At 36.1% G+C, this 16,740-nt stretch overlaps 2 protein-coding genes across 3 annotated transcripts; one reads left to right on the top strand and one right to left on the bottom strand.

The window, feature by feature from the left end:
* The first annotated feature begins 11,101 nt into the window (after nucleotides 1–11,101).
* Nucleotides 11,102–13,297, top strand: LOC121255252 (protein FAR1-RELATED SEQUENCE 5-like). Its single transcript, XM_041155527.1, has one exon. It carries the CDS (start codon nucleotides 11,102–11,104, stop codon nucleotides 13,295–13,297), a length of 2,196 nt encoding a protein of 731 aa, XP_041011461.1.
* Nucleotides 13,298–14,113: 816 nt separating this feature from the next.
* LOC121254079 lies at nucleotides 14,114–16,093 on the bottom strand. 2 transcript variants are annotated; one of them, XM_041154041.1, is made up of 2 exons: nucleotides 15,747–16,093; nucleotides 14,114–14,524 (listed from the first exon to the last, which is right to left on the bottom strand). In XM_041154041.1, exons 1-2 carry the CDS (start codon nucleotides 16,059–16,061, stop codon nucleotides 14,180–14,182), a joined length of 660 nt encoding a protein of 219 aa, XP_041009975.1. In that variant the 5' UTR covers nucleotides 16,062–16,093; the 3' UTR covers nucleotides 14,114–14,179. The 2 variants fall into 2 exon arrangements, 1 of the variants encoding a protein (XP_041009975.1); XR_005938572.1 differs by lacking the exon at nucleotides 14,114–14,524 and adding an exon at nucleotides 14,554–14,817.
* Between the last annotated feature and the right edge of the window lie 647 nt (nucleotides 16,094–16,740).

Genomic DNA, 16,740 nt, shown 5'->3' with positions numbered 1-16,740 from the left:
AAACTGTGATTACAACTAGAGATCTGGACGTTACAATTAAGAAATTAAAAATAACCCATGTAGTCGAGAATAAAGTAGTGGTTACAAACCCAAAATTCCAACCAAAATACAAAATACGCATAAATTTTAGAAACAAGGACCACAACCAGGATCCAAACCTGCAAGAAAAATAGAATAAAGAACCAAATGCACGTAAAACAGAACAATGAAACCAGACATCCTAATCACAACGCAGATACGGAAGATCAATTTTGTCTATCCTGAGACGACCTCTTAACTGGCTAGATAGAGTATCACAATCAGTAGACCAATCCATATCTAAACCCACAGCATCCCTCTTAGCAAGAAAACCAATCACAACATTTCTTTCACGATAAACATGGCTTACACAATATTCCATGCAGGCGAGATAGGAGAATAATCCATCCCAATACTCTTCTAGGTACCAACTATTACATTCACCTTTAATAATCCAATTAACAAAAAGCTAAGAGTTCGTCTCAATCTCAACCCTAGAAAACCCAAGTTGGTAGCACCTCTTGATCCCCTCCAGAATACTTCTCATTTCAGCAAAATTATTTGAACCATAACCTAAATGAGCAGAGTAAGTCACCCGAAGCCTACCACAATTATCACGAACAACACCCCCAGCACTGGCCGGCCTAGGATTACCCAAACTACTACTATCAGTGTTAAGCTTCACCCATCCTAGTTGAGGTCTAGCCCATCTCACCATACAAGCCGGCTTAAGCTTAGGTAAAAGAACTAGGATATCCATCCTATTTAAAATAGCAACATCCTTATGAGAAATCCGGGCAACTTTTATGATCAGAAGCATAATCCTACGGATCCAAAACTTAATAACTTTCCAAACCAACTCAACCGTATCAACCTTATCCTCATACCGAGCTTTATATCTCCAGTCCCAAATTTTTCAAGAAACAATGGAAGGGAGAATCCAAAAAATGATGCAAATCTAAAAAGATTTACCCGCTTGACGAAACCAGAAGTTAATTTGCTCGTTCCAAGTATGAAGAAACCCCATGTGCACACCTAAGTGAATAGTAGCTATATGCCAAATTTTCCTAGCAAACTCACCAGTGCAAAGCACATGGTTTAAATCCTCTGCATGACCCAAGGAACAACAATTGCATTTAGAAACCATCGAGATACCAACATTTCTAATCTTTTCATCAACACTCGAGCAGTTATTAATAACCTTCAACATCATAATCGAAATTTTCTTAAGAAGGTTAATATGTCAAATCCATTGTGCCCAAGTTAGAGGGGGAGCCCTAACCCGAGTACTATCGCAAGCACTTTTGGTAGAAAATTAAACCATCCATTCCATCTTTCCTCCTTGCCAAAAATTGACACAGTTCGAAAGATTTTTGGTGACCTACAAACCTTTCCATTAATGGGAAATCCCACCCACTACCAAAACGACAATCTTTAATTTTTAACAAAGGATTATCAATCACAGGATATTGATTACTCAGAAGCCCCCTCTCATCCCAATTATCCAAGCAGAAGGAAATATTTCATTCTCTAACAATCCACTTAGAGTTAGATAAAACATCAGGAATACAATGAACAATAGATTTCTAAAATCGAGTATCCTTATTAGGCTCCAAAAGGGAGAAATGATTACCCCGAACATAAGACGCCAAGCAAGCTTAGAGTGTAAAACTCTTTGGGTATCTTCAAAATCCTGAATATCCAGGACACATAAGTTTGTAAATTTATTTTATAAAATTATTGTACAGCTAAATTAGTCATTGATTTGAGTTCTTAGGCTACGTTTAGAACATGGAAGCAGTTGTGCTCATCTGAGTTAAGTTCAAATTTAAACTTAGTCCAACATCTAAATATACAATTCTCAAATCATTAAACATCACTCAACTTAAGAGCTCTTTACACGCAAGACCCACAACCTTTTTCAATTTCTTATAATTACATCTAAAATCATCTTAATATTCAAACACATCTAAATTTATCTTAGTTAGACCTCACAAAACTCACTCTACAATCTCAATTCATTATTATTCATAAAAAAAAAATTAAATCATCTCAATTTAGCTGAACATACAAACGTAGCCGTAAAGTCCTAATTATCTAGGCAATCTCGTCCTTTCCTTAATTAAAGATCTAAAAGAAAATGGTATGGAGGTTTTCATGCATCGATGACACAAAACAGTAATTGCAACGTCTCCTTCACGAATGCACTTCAAGTTTAAATTACACCTAGACTGGATAATCCACTATATATAGACTATATGCAAATTGCTTTATCGATGGTCTCCTCGGCTTCACTAAGAACATGAGGCTATATGCATCTTACTTTTGATTTTCTTCACTATAATCGAATCTTTGTAGCAGGCTCGAAAAATCGAAATTGAGTTTAAAATCAGATAAGGAACGATTAGATGAATCAGATAATTCATGTCAATTTTAAATCGATTATTTCAATATTAATAAAAAAAATATTAAAAATTGTATATTATGCAATTCTAACATTTAATATCGTGTATCAAAGAGAATAAAATATAAATTCATTCACTAGTTTTAATAAAAATATTATATGAATATAAATAGTATCAATAAACATATAATTTATGTATTTAATCTCAATTTTCAGCATTTTTTTCCTTGTATACAAAGAAGATAAAAACTATTAAGTTATAAACACATGACAAATGTACTATTTTATGCATAACCATAAATTTAATACAAAATACTCATTCATCTCCTAATTTTTTTTTGTTCAACTAAAGAAAATAAAGAAGTACATGTTTTATCATTCAATTCTTCTACGATTTTTATTGAATACAATGATAAATGTGTTGGAATCGATCTAAAATAGGCTAGAATCAGTTTGATCATCTTAATTAAATCGGTCGATTGAAGCGGTTTAATGAATGATTAAAAATTTTCACTAAAATCAATTCAGTTTCTAACTAATTTTAATTTCATGTCCTTTCTTTTATTTTTATTTTTAAAAAATAGATAACTTAGACTTAAGTTAAGGATTTGGATTGTTGAAATTTCTAGACGGACTCCAAGATTTAAAGTTATAAAGATATACACACGAAGTGGGTTTTACAAGTTTATTAAGCATTTAATGCTATTTGAGAATTTCATTCCTATAATAAATAAATGTTATACTCACTTCCTATGCGTATTTATCATGTCTTTTCTAAGGTTTTTTTACTTATTTTGTAATCTTCAAAGTCATGCAATTAATTAAGACAATGGTGTGCTGGTTTTATTAAAGGCATATTTGGTATCTTATTTATAGTCCTTAATTAGTACCCTATCTAGGGAATAATAAAGAGAAGGTTTGACTATACTAGTGGACAGCAAACGAAGTTGTACATGGAAATTTGGATTGGGATTTTGCGAAAATGATGCAAAAATCTTTAAGCCAACATGTTCAATTGCCGTGCCACTTTATCTCGCTTTAAGGTTCATAAGAATTTTGTAAGATTTCTCTTCAGATCCAGAGAGATTGGACACAAATTAAAGTGTCATAAAATAGATTCAAAACAAGTAATAAATCAACTGTTACAAAAGTAATTAATCATCAGAGATTGCATAAAGAGTAATGTTACTCGTCATTTTAATCTTCATCATCTTTTTATCATTTCATGATGTGACATTAGATGATTGGAAACTATTTATTATATTTTACTTGTGAACCTATCATCTAATGTCACATCATTAAATGATGAGAGGCTGATGAAAAAAAGTATAATGAATAGATTTTTTCTTGCATAAAAGTATATAACATATCTTTTCCCGGACTTGGACTCGTATAAGTAACACATTCCCATCATATGAATTGTATAAATTATTGACTTTTGATTGATGAAATGTGACTCTCAAGGTAGATTGTAGGGGTGGGCAAAATTCTGAGATTTCTGACTCCGTCCGAAATCCGATCCGACTCCGACATCGGAGTCGGAGTGGTCGGAAAACGGTGTCGGAGAGCGGAATGGCTCCGACTCCTGATGTCGGAGTTGGAGTCGGAGTTCAACTCCGACACCGATTTTTTTTTTTGAAAAAAAATCAGGTGTAAAACGACGTCGTTTTACACCTGGATACGGGGGGTCCAAAACGCAGGACCCCCTTCCCTTCCCTTTCCTTCTCCCTTCTCGGCTTCTTCCTTCTTCCTCATTCTCTCTCAACTCTCAAGTCTCACGTCTGAACTCTAAAGTTTGAATGGCTGAACCTCCACCTCGCCGCAACAATCCAATCCCTCTCTGTTGCCGCCGTGAGTCCTTGCTCCTCCATAGTGCGCGACTTCAATCCGAGCTGACCCCTACGGTGAGAAACCGATTCCGAGCCCTAAGATTAATCCGATTCATAAATTCCTTAATCCGATTCCGAGCCCGATTCCAATTCTGGGTATTTTGTTGTGATTGAGATGATTTTTTTTGTAAATTTGTAGTAAGAAAATGTGTTTGGTAAAGTGTGTAATGTGTTTGTAAGTTTTGTTGTATACATGCAATGTGTTTGATAAAATGTGTAAGAGATGTTTCTAAGTGGGGGAGGAGCCTCTGCTGGTCCAATCAACATGAAAGATATTGATTGTAATATTGAGAATATATTCTCTTACAAACATGAGGGCAGTTTGTATTACGGGTGTGCAAAATTATTGATGTGGCTATAATATATATTATTGAAGATTTGATGTGGCTTGTAACGTTTAGGATCAAACCAAAACGTGGGACGTGGTACTACTACGTGATAATTCGCAAGTGTATATAATTTGCAGCTATGTACTGATCATATTAGGTTAAAACTTAAAACATTTATTAGCAAGGAAATAATTTGTATTTTTCAACGATAAACATATAAGGACATTTATTGGCGAGTTATATATGAAGGTTTGGTTGCTAATTAAAATTCATTATTTTTCTCGTGCTAAACACAAATAAGATACCAAACCAATATCAAATATCGATTAGGAACTTTTCATTTTCAAGGAGACAAACATTTTTTAGTACAATCTTTAATCACTTAAGTTAAGAGAGATGAAAGACTATTGATTATGGACGAACCTGTACTTGTCAAATATATTTCATCTCGACTCTTGCCTGAGGAACCTCTCTTCGAACAGACTTTTAGGTAAAGTATGCATGTATTGTAAATTAATAGTTTTTCCAATTTTGGTCCTTATGGATAGAAAGTTTTTTAAAAATATGAATGGCATGTTCAGTAAAACATAAATGTTCTCTCTATGAACGAACCCTCTATTCAGTTTCTTGTATGTTCCTTACTTGTTAAAGTTGATCTTATTCAGATGCTGGCTTAAATTAGTTTATTTTTGCGTTGGTTTAAAATTTTAAATTAGCCTAGTTTATTTTTAAACTAATTTGTGGGTTCTAATTTATTTTTTCAGCTTCATTGATTGTGATATGGATCCTAGACCTAGTGGAGATGATCGTCCACAAGGGGATGTGGCGGATGCCAATGCTACAACTCCTACATAGGTGGGTACTTCCACCCCTAGAGCCACATCTAGGGCAGCTATGTCTAGAGCAGCTACATCTAGAACAGCTACATCTTGTGCGAGTAGTCGGCTCCCACTCCCAGTAGATATAGAGGACGAGGATATGTTCAACGAAGAGGAGGAGATGCCCATTGAGCAAGGTCAACCACCACGGCCTTCTAAAAAGAGGTCATGGACATGGGAGCATTTCACCAAAATTCCTGGTGATATTGCGAACCCGGTAGCAAGATGCCATTATTGTGGGCAACTTTGTGGATGCCATTCGAATAAGCAAGGCACCAGTGTGTTAATAGCACATCTAAATGGTTGCCAACGATATAAGATAGCGAAGGGATTGGCGGCCATTGATCAGACAAACCTCAGTTACCAAACTTCTACAGCCACTGATGGTACACAGACGAAGAAATTGGTCATCCCTCAATACAGTGAGAAGATGTTGAGGGACATGCTTGCAGAGATGATAATTACTGATGAGATGCCATTTACCACAGTCGAGAAAAGAGGCTTTCAAAAGTTTCTAAACTTTGTTGAGCCACGATTTCTCATTCCATCACGGTATACGGTGATGCGAGATTGTATGAAGAGGCATTTGAAAGACAAGGCAGAGATGAGGAAGATATTTATTACCACTGGCCAGAAAGTGTCATTTACAGCTGACACATAGACCTCCATACAGAACGTCTGCTACATGTGTATCACAGCACACTACATTGACAGTGAGTGGATTTTGCATAAAAAAATTATTGGCTTTAAAGATATTGTGGATCATAAAGGTGCATCCATTGGGGTGAAGATGGATAATTGTTTGAAGGACTGAGGAATTCAAAAAGTGTTGTGTATTACAATTGACAATGCCAGTGCCAATGAAACAACAATTGATTGGTTTAAACGGAACACGACGGTGAGAGATGATGTCATTCGGGGCCACGAGTTTATTCACGTTCGATATTGTGCTCATATCATTAACCTCATAGTTGTTGAGGGGTTAAAAGAGGTTGATGATTCCATAACCCGAGTTCGCAACATTGTACGATATGTGAGGGGTTCTCCTCAAAGGCTTGCCAAGTTTAAGGCAATAGCAGAAGATCTTAAGATTGAATGTTCTAGTATGTTGTGCTTGGACGTTCCAACTCGATGGAACTCTACATACATGATGTTGGATGTGGCACAGAAGTATCAAAAAGCATTCGAGCGGATGGAGGTCGAGGATGGGGGCCTGAGGTATGCTTTGTTGGAGCCAACAGGACAGGAGCTCGATGCGCCGGACGCACATGATTGGACCAGTGTAAGCTACTTTGTTGAATTTTTAAAAAAATTTTATGAAATAACCATGCGGCTATCTGGATCCAAATATACGACTGCGAACTCATTCTTCAGCAAGCTCTCAGAGCTTCACTTCCAGTTGGAAAATAGTTGTACTGACTATGGTGGATTGTTATCTGCTATGGCTACGAGGATGAAGATCAAATATGATAAATATTGGGGGAATATTGAGAAGATAAATAGATTGCTATTTGTGGCTGTGATCCTTGACCCCCGAGTTAAGTTGGTCGTTCTAGAATTTTGGGTAAATTCCGTCCTCGGAGCAGTGAAGGCTGCAGAGTTTATTAGATTGCTAAAAAGTGATATTGATGACTTATATAATCACTACAATAATAGTTGTCAGCCTTCATCCGCAGCTGGTAGCTCCTCACATTCGAGGCCGACGGGATCGACAGTTTCCTCAAGTGATACTGACCCATCTGTAGGGGTTAGAGGCAATCGTATTATACGACAGTATCATCAACTCATGTCAACAAGGAATATTATACATTGTACATCTGAGGTTGAATGATATTTTATGGAAACTGTAGAGGCACCTACTGATGAATTTCAGTTATTAACTTGGTGGAAAGTTAATTCCACCAAGTATCCAGTCCTTTCCTATGTAGCCCGAGATGTGCTAGCCATTCCTGTCACTACGGTTGCCTCAGAGTCGGCATTTAGCACTAGAGGTCGCGTGTTGGCTGCTTATCGGAGTTCATTGTCACCGTCAACAGTGGAAACCCTCGTTGCACTCAGAATTGGATAAGTGAAACGTCCATTGGACTAGATACCGTTGGCGTTGATGTCGAGAGCTATAGGCTTGAATCGGGTAAGTTTATATGCTTTTAAATGATGATTTAATTATTTTTAATGTTTCTAACTTCTAATTTTTATGATTTTATAGATCTAATTGTGAATCCTAACATAATTGTCGATGATCGAGAGTCTGGAACGGACGCCCCTTGAGAGTCTTGGTAAGAATCAAATTATACTTTTACCGTGTTCAATTTTTTATTATCAATTTTTTTTCATTTATTGATTGTAACTTTCTATCTTCATTTCAGGCATGACCAATGGAACAAAAAAATATTTGAGTTAAATCCGTGTTTAATTTTTATGTAGTTATATTTCAAGGCTAAGTCAATGTTGTTATTATGTTATAAATGAGACTGTTATAACTTATGGTTGCATCATACATGTTATTTACTTTTTAAACTATTGTATTTAAGGTTTTTTTTTTTTTTTTTTTTTTATATTTTCAGTATTTTTTTTTACAGATTTGGACTTGGGCTTTGGTGATCATATTTATGTAGTTATATTTATGTAGTTATATCCCGAGCAAAGACATGGGATAAGTACTCTTAATTCTATTAGTATTTATCCATCCTCTCTCAAATGTTTATAATTTATTATCCAACTGAAATTAATCGAATTATACAGATTCGTACCATCATTCTTCTATATATATACATACATCATACATGCATGAATATTATTCCGACTCATTTACATACATGTATATGATCTGATGATGAAGTTAATCCAAATTAATTAGCTCGAAGTACTACCTTTGAGCTTGTCCTTCGATTTCAACAATACAAAACGTTAACAAGTAATTTATTATATATTCTCCACCATATAATTTTTCCGTCCAAATTGATTCATCCGTCCAAATACATTTCGATCTGTTAGAAATCTAGAAAAATTTTCGATCTGTTAGAAACTTCCATTCGGAGGTCGGAGGTCCGATTTCTGATCGGAGTTCGACTCCAATCGGAGGTCGGAACTCCGATCGGAGGTCGGAACTCCGATCGAAACTCGGAGCTCCGACCTCCGATCGGAGTCGAACTCCGACTCCAGATCGGAGTCGGAGTCGGAGGAGTATTTTGGCTCCGATACCTGTCGGAGTCGGAGTCGGAGTCGGAGCCCAGGCCTAGTAGATTGGAAGCGCATGAGGGAAAAATTTCAGCCTCATACTTTTACAACTTTACCTTTAATTAGTTGGCTTATATGCAAGAGCAAAATGATAAAATTGTGACCGGTTTCAATTGGCCCGGAGATGGAGAATACATACCATAAGATCGTGAAAGTTGTATAGGATGCTCTTGAACGAAAAACTCCAATCTCATAACTTCACAACTTTGCCTTCAATTGATTGACTTGTGTGCAAGAGGAAAGCGGCAAAATTGTGACTAGCTCCTATTAGCCCCGGGAGAGGCATACATATCATAACTCTGTGGAAGTAGTATAGGATGTTCCCGAGCGAGAAACTGTACAATTTGCACACCTTAAAATTATATCTAATATTACTCAATAATAAATATAACAAAAGAGACTTTCCAGTTCACTTATAATGAAAACAATACTGTCTTATTCACATGACTTCAGCCGACCAAAAACCAAAACCAAGAAACCATTAGAACATTTGAAAGCATACTAAATGGTTTTTATAGTGCATTTTAGTGTCTCTCTCTCTCTCTCAATAATTCTATGCTATTCTTCGTTTATAGTGACTTCCGAAACCTTCCAAATGTCACCAATCCAATTCTTAGAACCATACATTCCTTTTTCTTATGGCCCACTAAACTAACATTAAAACTGAGCACCTGGTACAATTCCCTTCAGGGGATGGAGTTACTCATATATATATATATATATATAGGCAAATTGTGCATAGTTAGCTCAATAAAATGGTTATAGTGCTTACATGTTAGCAAATTAGGGTCAATATTCTTTATAATTCCTGAAGTATTGATTTGTATTACCAATGTTAATAAGGGCTTAATGAAACAAAACGACAAGGTCTTTATTTTTTGAGTAGTTCTATATACAGTCCTCTTAAGAGGACTGTATTGCAGTCCTGGTCTATGAAATGTCCATCTTATCCCCATTTTAATTTATGAATTGACCAAATTAACCTTCCTTATCTAGAACATAAATCTGCACGAAAATTGGAACCAAATTCAAATCTCGCACCCCCTGCTCTTACGTTTTCCCTCTGCGCTGTGCATGCCCATCGATCCGAACGAATCACTCCTCCACCATCGAGAAGAGGACCTTCAACCCACCATCGACGGACGAAACGCCTTCTCCACCAACGGACGGAATGCCTTCTGCACCATCGACTGCCGATTGCCGATGACCTCCTTGGTAAAAACCTTGATCTGCACTTGTTTATTTACATACATATCATGGGTTGTTTTACCTACTGCTGGGTTTTGGTTGCTTGCTGAATTTTGTTTGCTAAATTAGTCTGTATAAATATAGAATAATCATGTTTTAGGATGGACAATCTGATTTTTAGGGATCTGATTTTTTATTGGTGAATTAGTTTGTATAAATACAGAGTAATCATTCATGAACAAAATCAAGAGGCAAAGCACTTAAGTTCTTGAGAATCTTATGGTCAAGTTTCAGCTGCACTCTTATCTCTGTTAATAGCTTCTCCATTTTTTAGCATTCTTATCATTTCCTGAAAATATCATTTGTAGATGTTCGTTCTCTAACATATCATCTTTGACTTTTGGATGGGTCCTGCATTTTTATTGTCTGATAGTTCTGGAATTCTTGCGAAAGCTGCTTGTGTTTATGTTGAAGAAAGGATTGTGATGTTATTTGTTATTAGCTATATAGTACTCTATCAATTAATCTCCATTTGTTATACCAAAATACTGTTTACGTTCCTCCCTCTCACTCTTTTTTTTTTTTTTTTATCAAAGAAAGAAATTGGTAATTTTTACATTTTTTCTTCTCATCCTATTTGTTAATCTAACTCCATCTATTGTGCTGGATATCATCAAGACTTCTAGATTCCCTTTTGGTGGGCATATGGTTAATTTCGAAAGGATTGGATATGTTTATTTTTTATCAATTGCCATTCTTTACTTTATTGGACTTTAAATCCAAAATGTTGCTTGTGCTGCTGTTCTTGTTGGCATGCATGGAGACCTCATTGCGTTATAATTATCTGGAAGATGAATGAGCATCTGCAATACTAACTTCTTGACATATTTCTACAATTTCGTAGCGTTTCTAGTTTTTTATTTAGGACCTATGTAGCACAATAATTTGCAATGGTCAATATACAGATGGATCTTATAGATCGATTTCTGAACTTATATAGACTATGAACTTGCAGCATGTTTTTTCTTGTGTACCAGCTAAATTTATCATATGCTGTGGTTAGATTTTTATGTAAATGTTGCTAATTTGTTGTGCTTTAATTTTTTTTTTTTTTTTTTACTTTCATGTTGTGCTTTAAATATATGAAGATTGTTGCTGATGGAGAAAGGGGAAGAATGCACATCTACTAGGCGATCACTGTTTTTTTCCGAAAGCAGTAATTATATGGATCCCCCAAATGTGAGAGATGATGAGGTAGTGATTGATAATCATGGTGTAATGCTGGGGAATGATGATGATGATGTGGTTTTAGAGCCAACGCTAGGAAATAATGATGATGGAGTTTCAGAGCCAACGTCGGGAAATGATGATGATGGGGTTTCGGAACCAACACCGGGAAATGATGAAGATGGGATTTCAGAGCCAACGCCGGGGATGTTTTTTAAAACTAAGAAAGAACTCATTTACTACTACAAGCAATATGGGAGACAGGCTGGATTTGGCATAATGACCCAAAGAAGTAAAAGTGAAGATGATGGGAGTGTTAGATATATAACACTTGGGTGTGCTCGTGGTGGTAAGGCAAGGAAACGTATTACCAACATTTCTAAACCACGCCCGACAACAAAGACTGATTGTAAGGCGAGAATTAATGCAGTTTTGGCTGATGGTGTCTTACGTATAACTACTGTTTGCAATGCACATAACCATGGGTTAAGTCCACAAAAGGCAAGATTTTTTAGATGTAATCGAGCAATTGATGATTCTGTGAAGAGGCAGTTAGATATTAACGACAAGGCAGGCATAGGTATGGCCAAAAGTTTTAACGCATTGGTTGTCGAGGCTGGTGGTTTTGAGAAACTTCCATTTATTGAAAAAGATGCAAGAAATTATATAGACAAGGCTCGCCACCTTAGACTTGGCAAAGGAGGTGCTGATGCACTTCGTGGTTATTTTGAGAGGATGCAGTATAAGAATGATGGGTTTTACTCATCGATAGATTTGGATGATAATGGTCGATTAAAAAATGTCTTTTGGGCCGATGCACGCAGCAGAGCAGCATATGATTATTTTGGAGATGTTGTGACATTTGATACAACATACCTAACAAATAGATATGGCATGCCATTTGCTCCGTTTGTTGGTGTTAACCACCATGGACAGTCAATACTTTTGGGAGCAGGCTTGATATCAAGTGAAAATACTGAAACATTTGTTTGGTTATTTGACACTTGGTTGAAATGTATGGATGGGAGGGCGCCAAAAGCTATCATCACTGATCAAGACAGGGCCATGAAAAATGCTATTGCAATAGTCTTTCCAAATACCCGGCATAGATACTGTTTGTGGCACATAATGAGAAAACTACCAGAGAAGTTGGGCTCACATACTGAATTTAAGTGTGGGTTGAAAAGTGCATTGCAGAGATGTGTTTATGATTCTCAGACTTCTGACGAGTTTGAGAAGTCTTGGGAGGTTTTTATTAACACTTACAATTTGAAGGAAAATGCATGGCTTCAAAGTCTCTATAGTGAGCGAATGTATTGGGTTCCCGTATATTTGAAAAATACATTTTGGGCTGGGATGAGCACAACTCAGAGGAGTGAGAGCATGAATGCCTTTTTTGATGGATATGTTCATTCAGGGACTATGTTGAAAGAATTCGTTGATCAATTCGACAATGCACTGAGGAAGAAAGTAGAAAATGAGATGGCAGCGGATTTCCACTCATTCAATTGCACAGTCCCTTGTATAACTCATTTACCTGTGGAGGAAAAATTCCAAGCAGTGTACACGAATTCTAAATTTAAGGAAGTGCAGTCAGAAGTAATGGGAATTATCTACTCTCATTGTGTTGTCATAAAAACAGAAGGGGCAATTACCACGTATCAAGTTAATGACCAAAGGGTAGTTGAAGACGGCATCAAGAAGTCAACTTTGCAGGCATACTTCAATGAAGATGAGTGTGAGGCAAAGTGCATGTGTGGACTATTTGAGATGAGAGGGATTATATGTAGGCACATTCTCTCAATTTTTGCTGCAAGGGATGTCCAAGTGTTGCCAGAAAAATACATTATGGAGAGGTGGAGGAAGGACATTAAACGTAGATATGCTCTCATTCGAAGCAGTTACGATGACTTGAGTGGTAAACCAGCTGCTAGTCGGTACTCTGGTTTGATAAAATTATGTTTCCAAGTAGCTACAAATGCATGTGAAAGCGAAGATAATTCTTTGGACATGACACAAAAGCTAAAGGCGATGAATGAAATTTACACTAATCGAAGCCTCAAGCCACAGTTGCAAGCACTCATGCTTCCATTGATGCCGAAACTGGGAGTTCGAAGAAAGTGTTGAGCCCTCATGTTGTCAGAGGCAAAGGCAGGCCGCCATCAAAGAGGAGACAACCTACAATAGAGAAGTTACAAACCAAAAATAAAAAGGCTAGTGGCAAGCGACAAAGAAATAATGTATGGAAGATTTAAATAATATGATTTTGATATAGTTTTAACAAATGTATGGAAGATTTAAATAATATGATTTTGTCATTTGTTTATGTATTCAAATGTAGGCCCCATCGCGGACGGAAGATGTATTAAACCCCACAGAATCGGTAATACTGCACGACACACCAGAAGCTATTGTTTCGCAACTACCTGGTACACAACAAAGCGTTATTTCTCAGGTAAATGTTAAATAATATTCTTTTTTCTCTATATTTTGAACAAATAATGCTGAGTTTTGCATGATGTTTTACAAAATATTTTAAATTACTTGCAGGCGAACTTCGCATGTCCTGACCCTCTCGATGATTGATGAAAGACATGGTAGACTGCTGCCCCCATCAAAGAAGTAATGATTTGAAGACGTTGTAGACTGTTATGTTGACAAAAGCTCATAACTTCAGTTGTATAACTCTACTTTGCATTGTTGTAAACTTGGTGTATTGTTATAAGATTGGATATTTATATCATTTTAAGAGTATGAATTATGTTATGGGTATGAGATATGTTATCAAGTTAAAGTGTTGATAAAAGTGTTGGTTCAAAGTTATAATCTCATGGGTTTTATTCAATGTAGAACAAAATACATGAAATATAGTGCAAGAAAAATACTTCTCATAACCATTCATAATGTTCACAAGTCTGATGGGTTTGAGTATTACAATATTGATAAAGGTTGTAAACATATCTATTACAACATACTTAACAACATTACACAGTTTGATATACACTGCTACTAATTTGTAACTGTTCTTGATCCTATCCAACAACAAAATATTAGAATTGCAAGTCCCCAATACACGCAGGGTCGTATGCTTGTATGATTAATATCTTTCATTACACCATGAAGCTCATCCTGATCATTTTGGATGTCATCTTTCAATTTTTGCATTTGTACCCTTGCACGTTGGAGTTCTTCCTCCCTCTTTCGGAGTTCTTCCTCCCTCTTTCGGAGTTCTTCCTCCCATTTTTGGAGTTCTTCCTTTCTCTTTTGGAGACGACGCTCTCTTTCGCACGCAACTTTTCCTTCATTTTCTATTTCAATATCTGCCCATAAAAAGTACTCGCAGTATGACCTTCCCTGCAGCAAACACCTAATTAGTGTAAGAAAGTACAATTAATACAACAATATTTGATAAATGTAACCTTTGTATTGTTTAAAATTTTTTAGTGTTACCTCTCTATTGTAATTTGGACAAGAATAAAAAGGTCGGCTTGGATTTTTGGTTGTTTTCGATAATTTTAAACGTGCCATCTCTCCGCATAGACATTTTGGAGCATGATTCGAAGAAGATGAAGAACGCAATGAAGACATTGCGTATCAAAAATTTTACACAATTCTTGAAGCTGTGTAATGCTGAAAATGTGTTATGCCTACATAAAAAATAGATAAAAGTTAAGATAAAAGTTAATATCTTTACGTGTTTGGTCTCCCAGTCGATAATTTATGCACTAGGACCATGAGAGAGAAGACACCAAAAGTCCATTGTTGTTGAAGTGTTCAATAATATTGAAGAAATTTTGCATAACATTGGATAAATAATTTAAGGAGAATATGCCAATAATTTAACAGTAGCAGTAAGGACTGCACTCTTAACTATTCACTAATGGAATGTGCCTCAAACAAATGCAAGGCATAAACAAGATAATGATTTGTATTTCAATTTTCACCAGCACATGTACACAAAATGATATTTTACACTGTGAATAGCATAAAACTGTTTCATCATTCTTGATAATGAAGCTATTCTTGATAATCACTCGTGTGTGTAGAACTCCATGAATAATTTCTGCTCTGAGATTCATGCTTTCAGATGTGAATTTTTTAAAAGTTAAAGATGAGTTTTCTGTTCTAATTTATGCTGACAGTATCTTTTTCACTCGATCAAAGCCACTTAAGTTATTGAAGTGTGGACACACGATGCATATGGACTGCTTTAACCACTGCTACTAAAATAGAATATGTTAAGTTTCAGCTATTTTTGAAATTATTCATTCATTAATGTGCCATCTCTTAGTATTCAATTAATAAGTTACCAGAAGTATTCAATTAATAATTTATGCCATCTCTTAGCATAAATTACCAAATCGGAACCCATTCACAAATTTCAACAAACACGTAGAGTGCATTTCTAAACCAGAAGTATTTTCTACTAACAAGTAAATATCTTAACACAAATTTACAACCAAGCAAAACCAATCTTACAGATAAAAAACGAGAAGAATTATGAACAGAACCAAGTCAAGATTCACGCTCAGACCAGAAAAATTCACGCTCAAATCGCATTCGGGGAAATCCTCACCAAGATGGAGATGGCCACGCTGCGCGATGTAGACGGAGATGGCGACGGCACTGCACGATGGGCTTGGGCACGGCGACGGCGCTGTTCGTGCGCGATGGGGGGCTTCAGCACGACGACGGCGCTGTTCGTGTGCGTGCGCGATGGGGGGCTTCGTGCGCGATTGGCTTGGTCTGGGTGATGAAGGGGTCTGAAATGAATGAGAGACAACACTGAAAGGAGCCGAGGCCTGCCTCTGGGGATTGGTTTCTTTGCATTTAATAAAACGTTGCGTTTTGCTCTTTTAATGAAACGTAACGTTTCATTAAAGGACTGCATTGCAGTCCCGCATTCGGGGACTGCAAGAAGAATTATTCTTATTTTTTTTATAATTTTTGGCTTAATATTTTGAGTTTTATATCGTTTGAACCCCCAAAAAGATTTGGCTATGTTTGAATTTTGAGTTGAGTTGAGATGAGTTGAGTTCTTTATAAATAGTAGTGAGTTGAAATGGTGAATTAAGTTTTGTGAAGCCCACCTAAGATTAGTTTAGATGTCTTTGGATATTAAAATGAGTTTTAGATATATTTATGAGAAGTTAAAAAAAGTTGTGGGTCTCATGTGTAAAAAAGTTTTGAGTTGACATGAGTTTAGTAATTTGACAGTTGAGTGTTTGGATGTTAGACTCGAGTAATGCTATACACCACGCTCTCATCCTATTTTGATTATACTAAGTAGTATGTGACACATTCATTACTATTAAATGATAAAGAAGTATGTAATAAATAATTATTTAATAGTAATAAACGTGTTATATCTTATTTAGTACGATGAAAGTATGATAATAGTATAATATATATAATTTTCCTTTTTTTAATACATAGAGCATTTATCTTGGAACGTAAGTTTAGGCCACATTGCACATGGAACCATGGATCTCCACTATAAGTAACTTTTTAGACTTTCGTTGAATAATCCACACAAGGTTGAACGCATAAGTGGAAGAAGAACAAACATC

The sequence above is a fragment of the Juglans microcarpa x Juglans regia genome, chromosome 3D, assembly GCF_004785595.1.
Source record: "Juglans microcarpa x Juglans regia isolate MS1-56 chromosome 3D, Jm3101_v1.0, whole genome shotgun sequence".
Taxonomy (NCBI): domain Eukaryota; kingdom Viridiplantae; phylum Streptophyta; class Magnoliopsida; order Fagales; family Juglandaceae; genus Juglans; species Juglans microcarpa x Juglans regia.
This window is presented reverse-complemented; position numbering and strand designations above follow the sequence as displayed.

Bases quoted from the DNA above. Each gene is read 5' to 3' on its own strand.
- LOC121255252 (XM_041155527.1), top strand. From the start codon at position 11,102: ATGGAGAAAGGGGAAGAATGCACATCTACTAGGCGATCACTGTTTTTT.
- LOC121254079 (XM_041154041.1), bottom strand. From the start codon at position 16,061: ATGCAGTCCTTTAATGAAACGTTACGTTTCATTAAAAGAGCAAAACGC. The intron at 14,525-15,746 runs GTGAGGATTTCC...TGTTTGCTGCAG, and splicing joins GCGTGGCCATCTCCATCTTG to GGAAGGTCATACTGCGAGTA.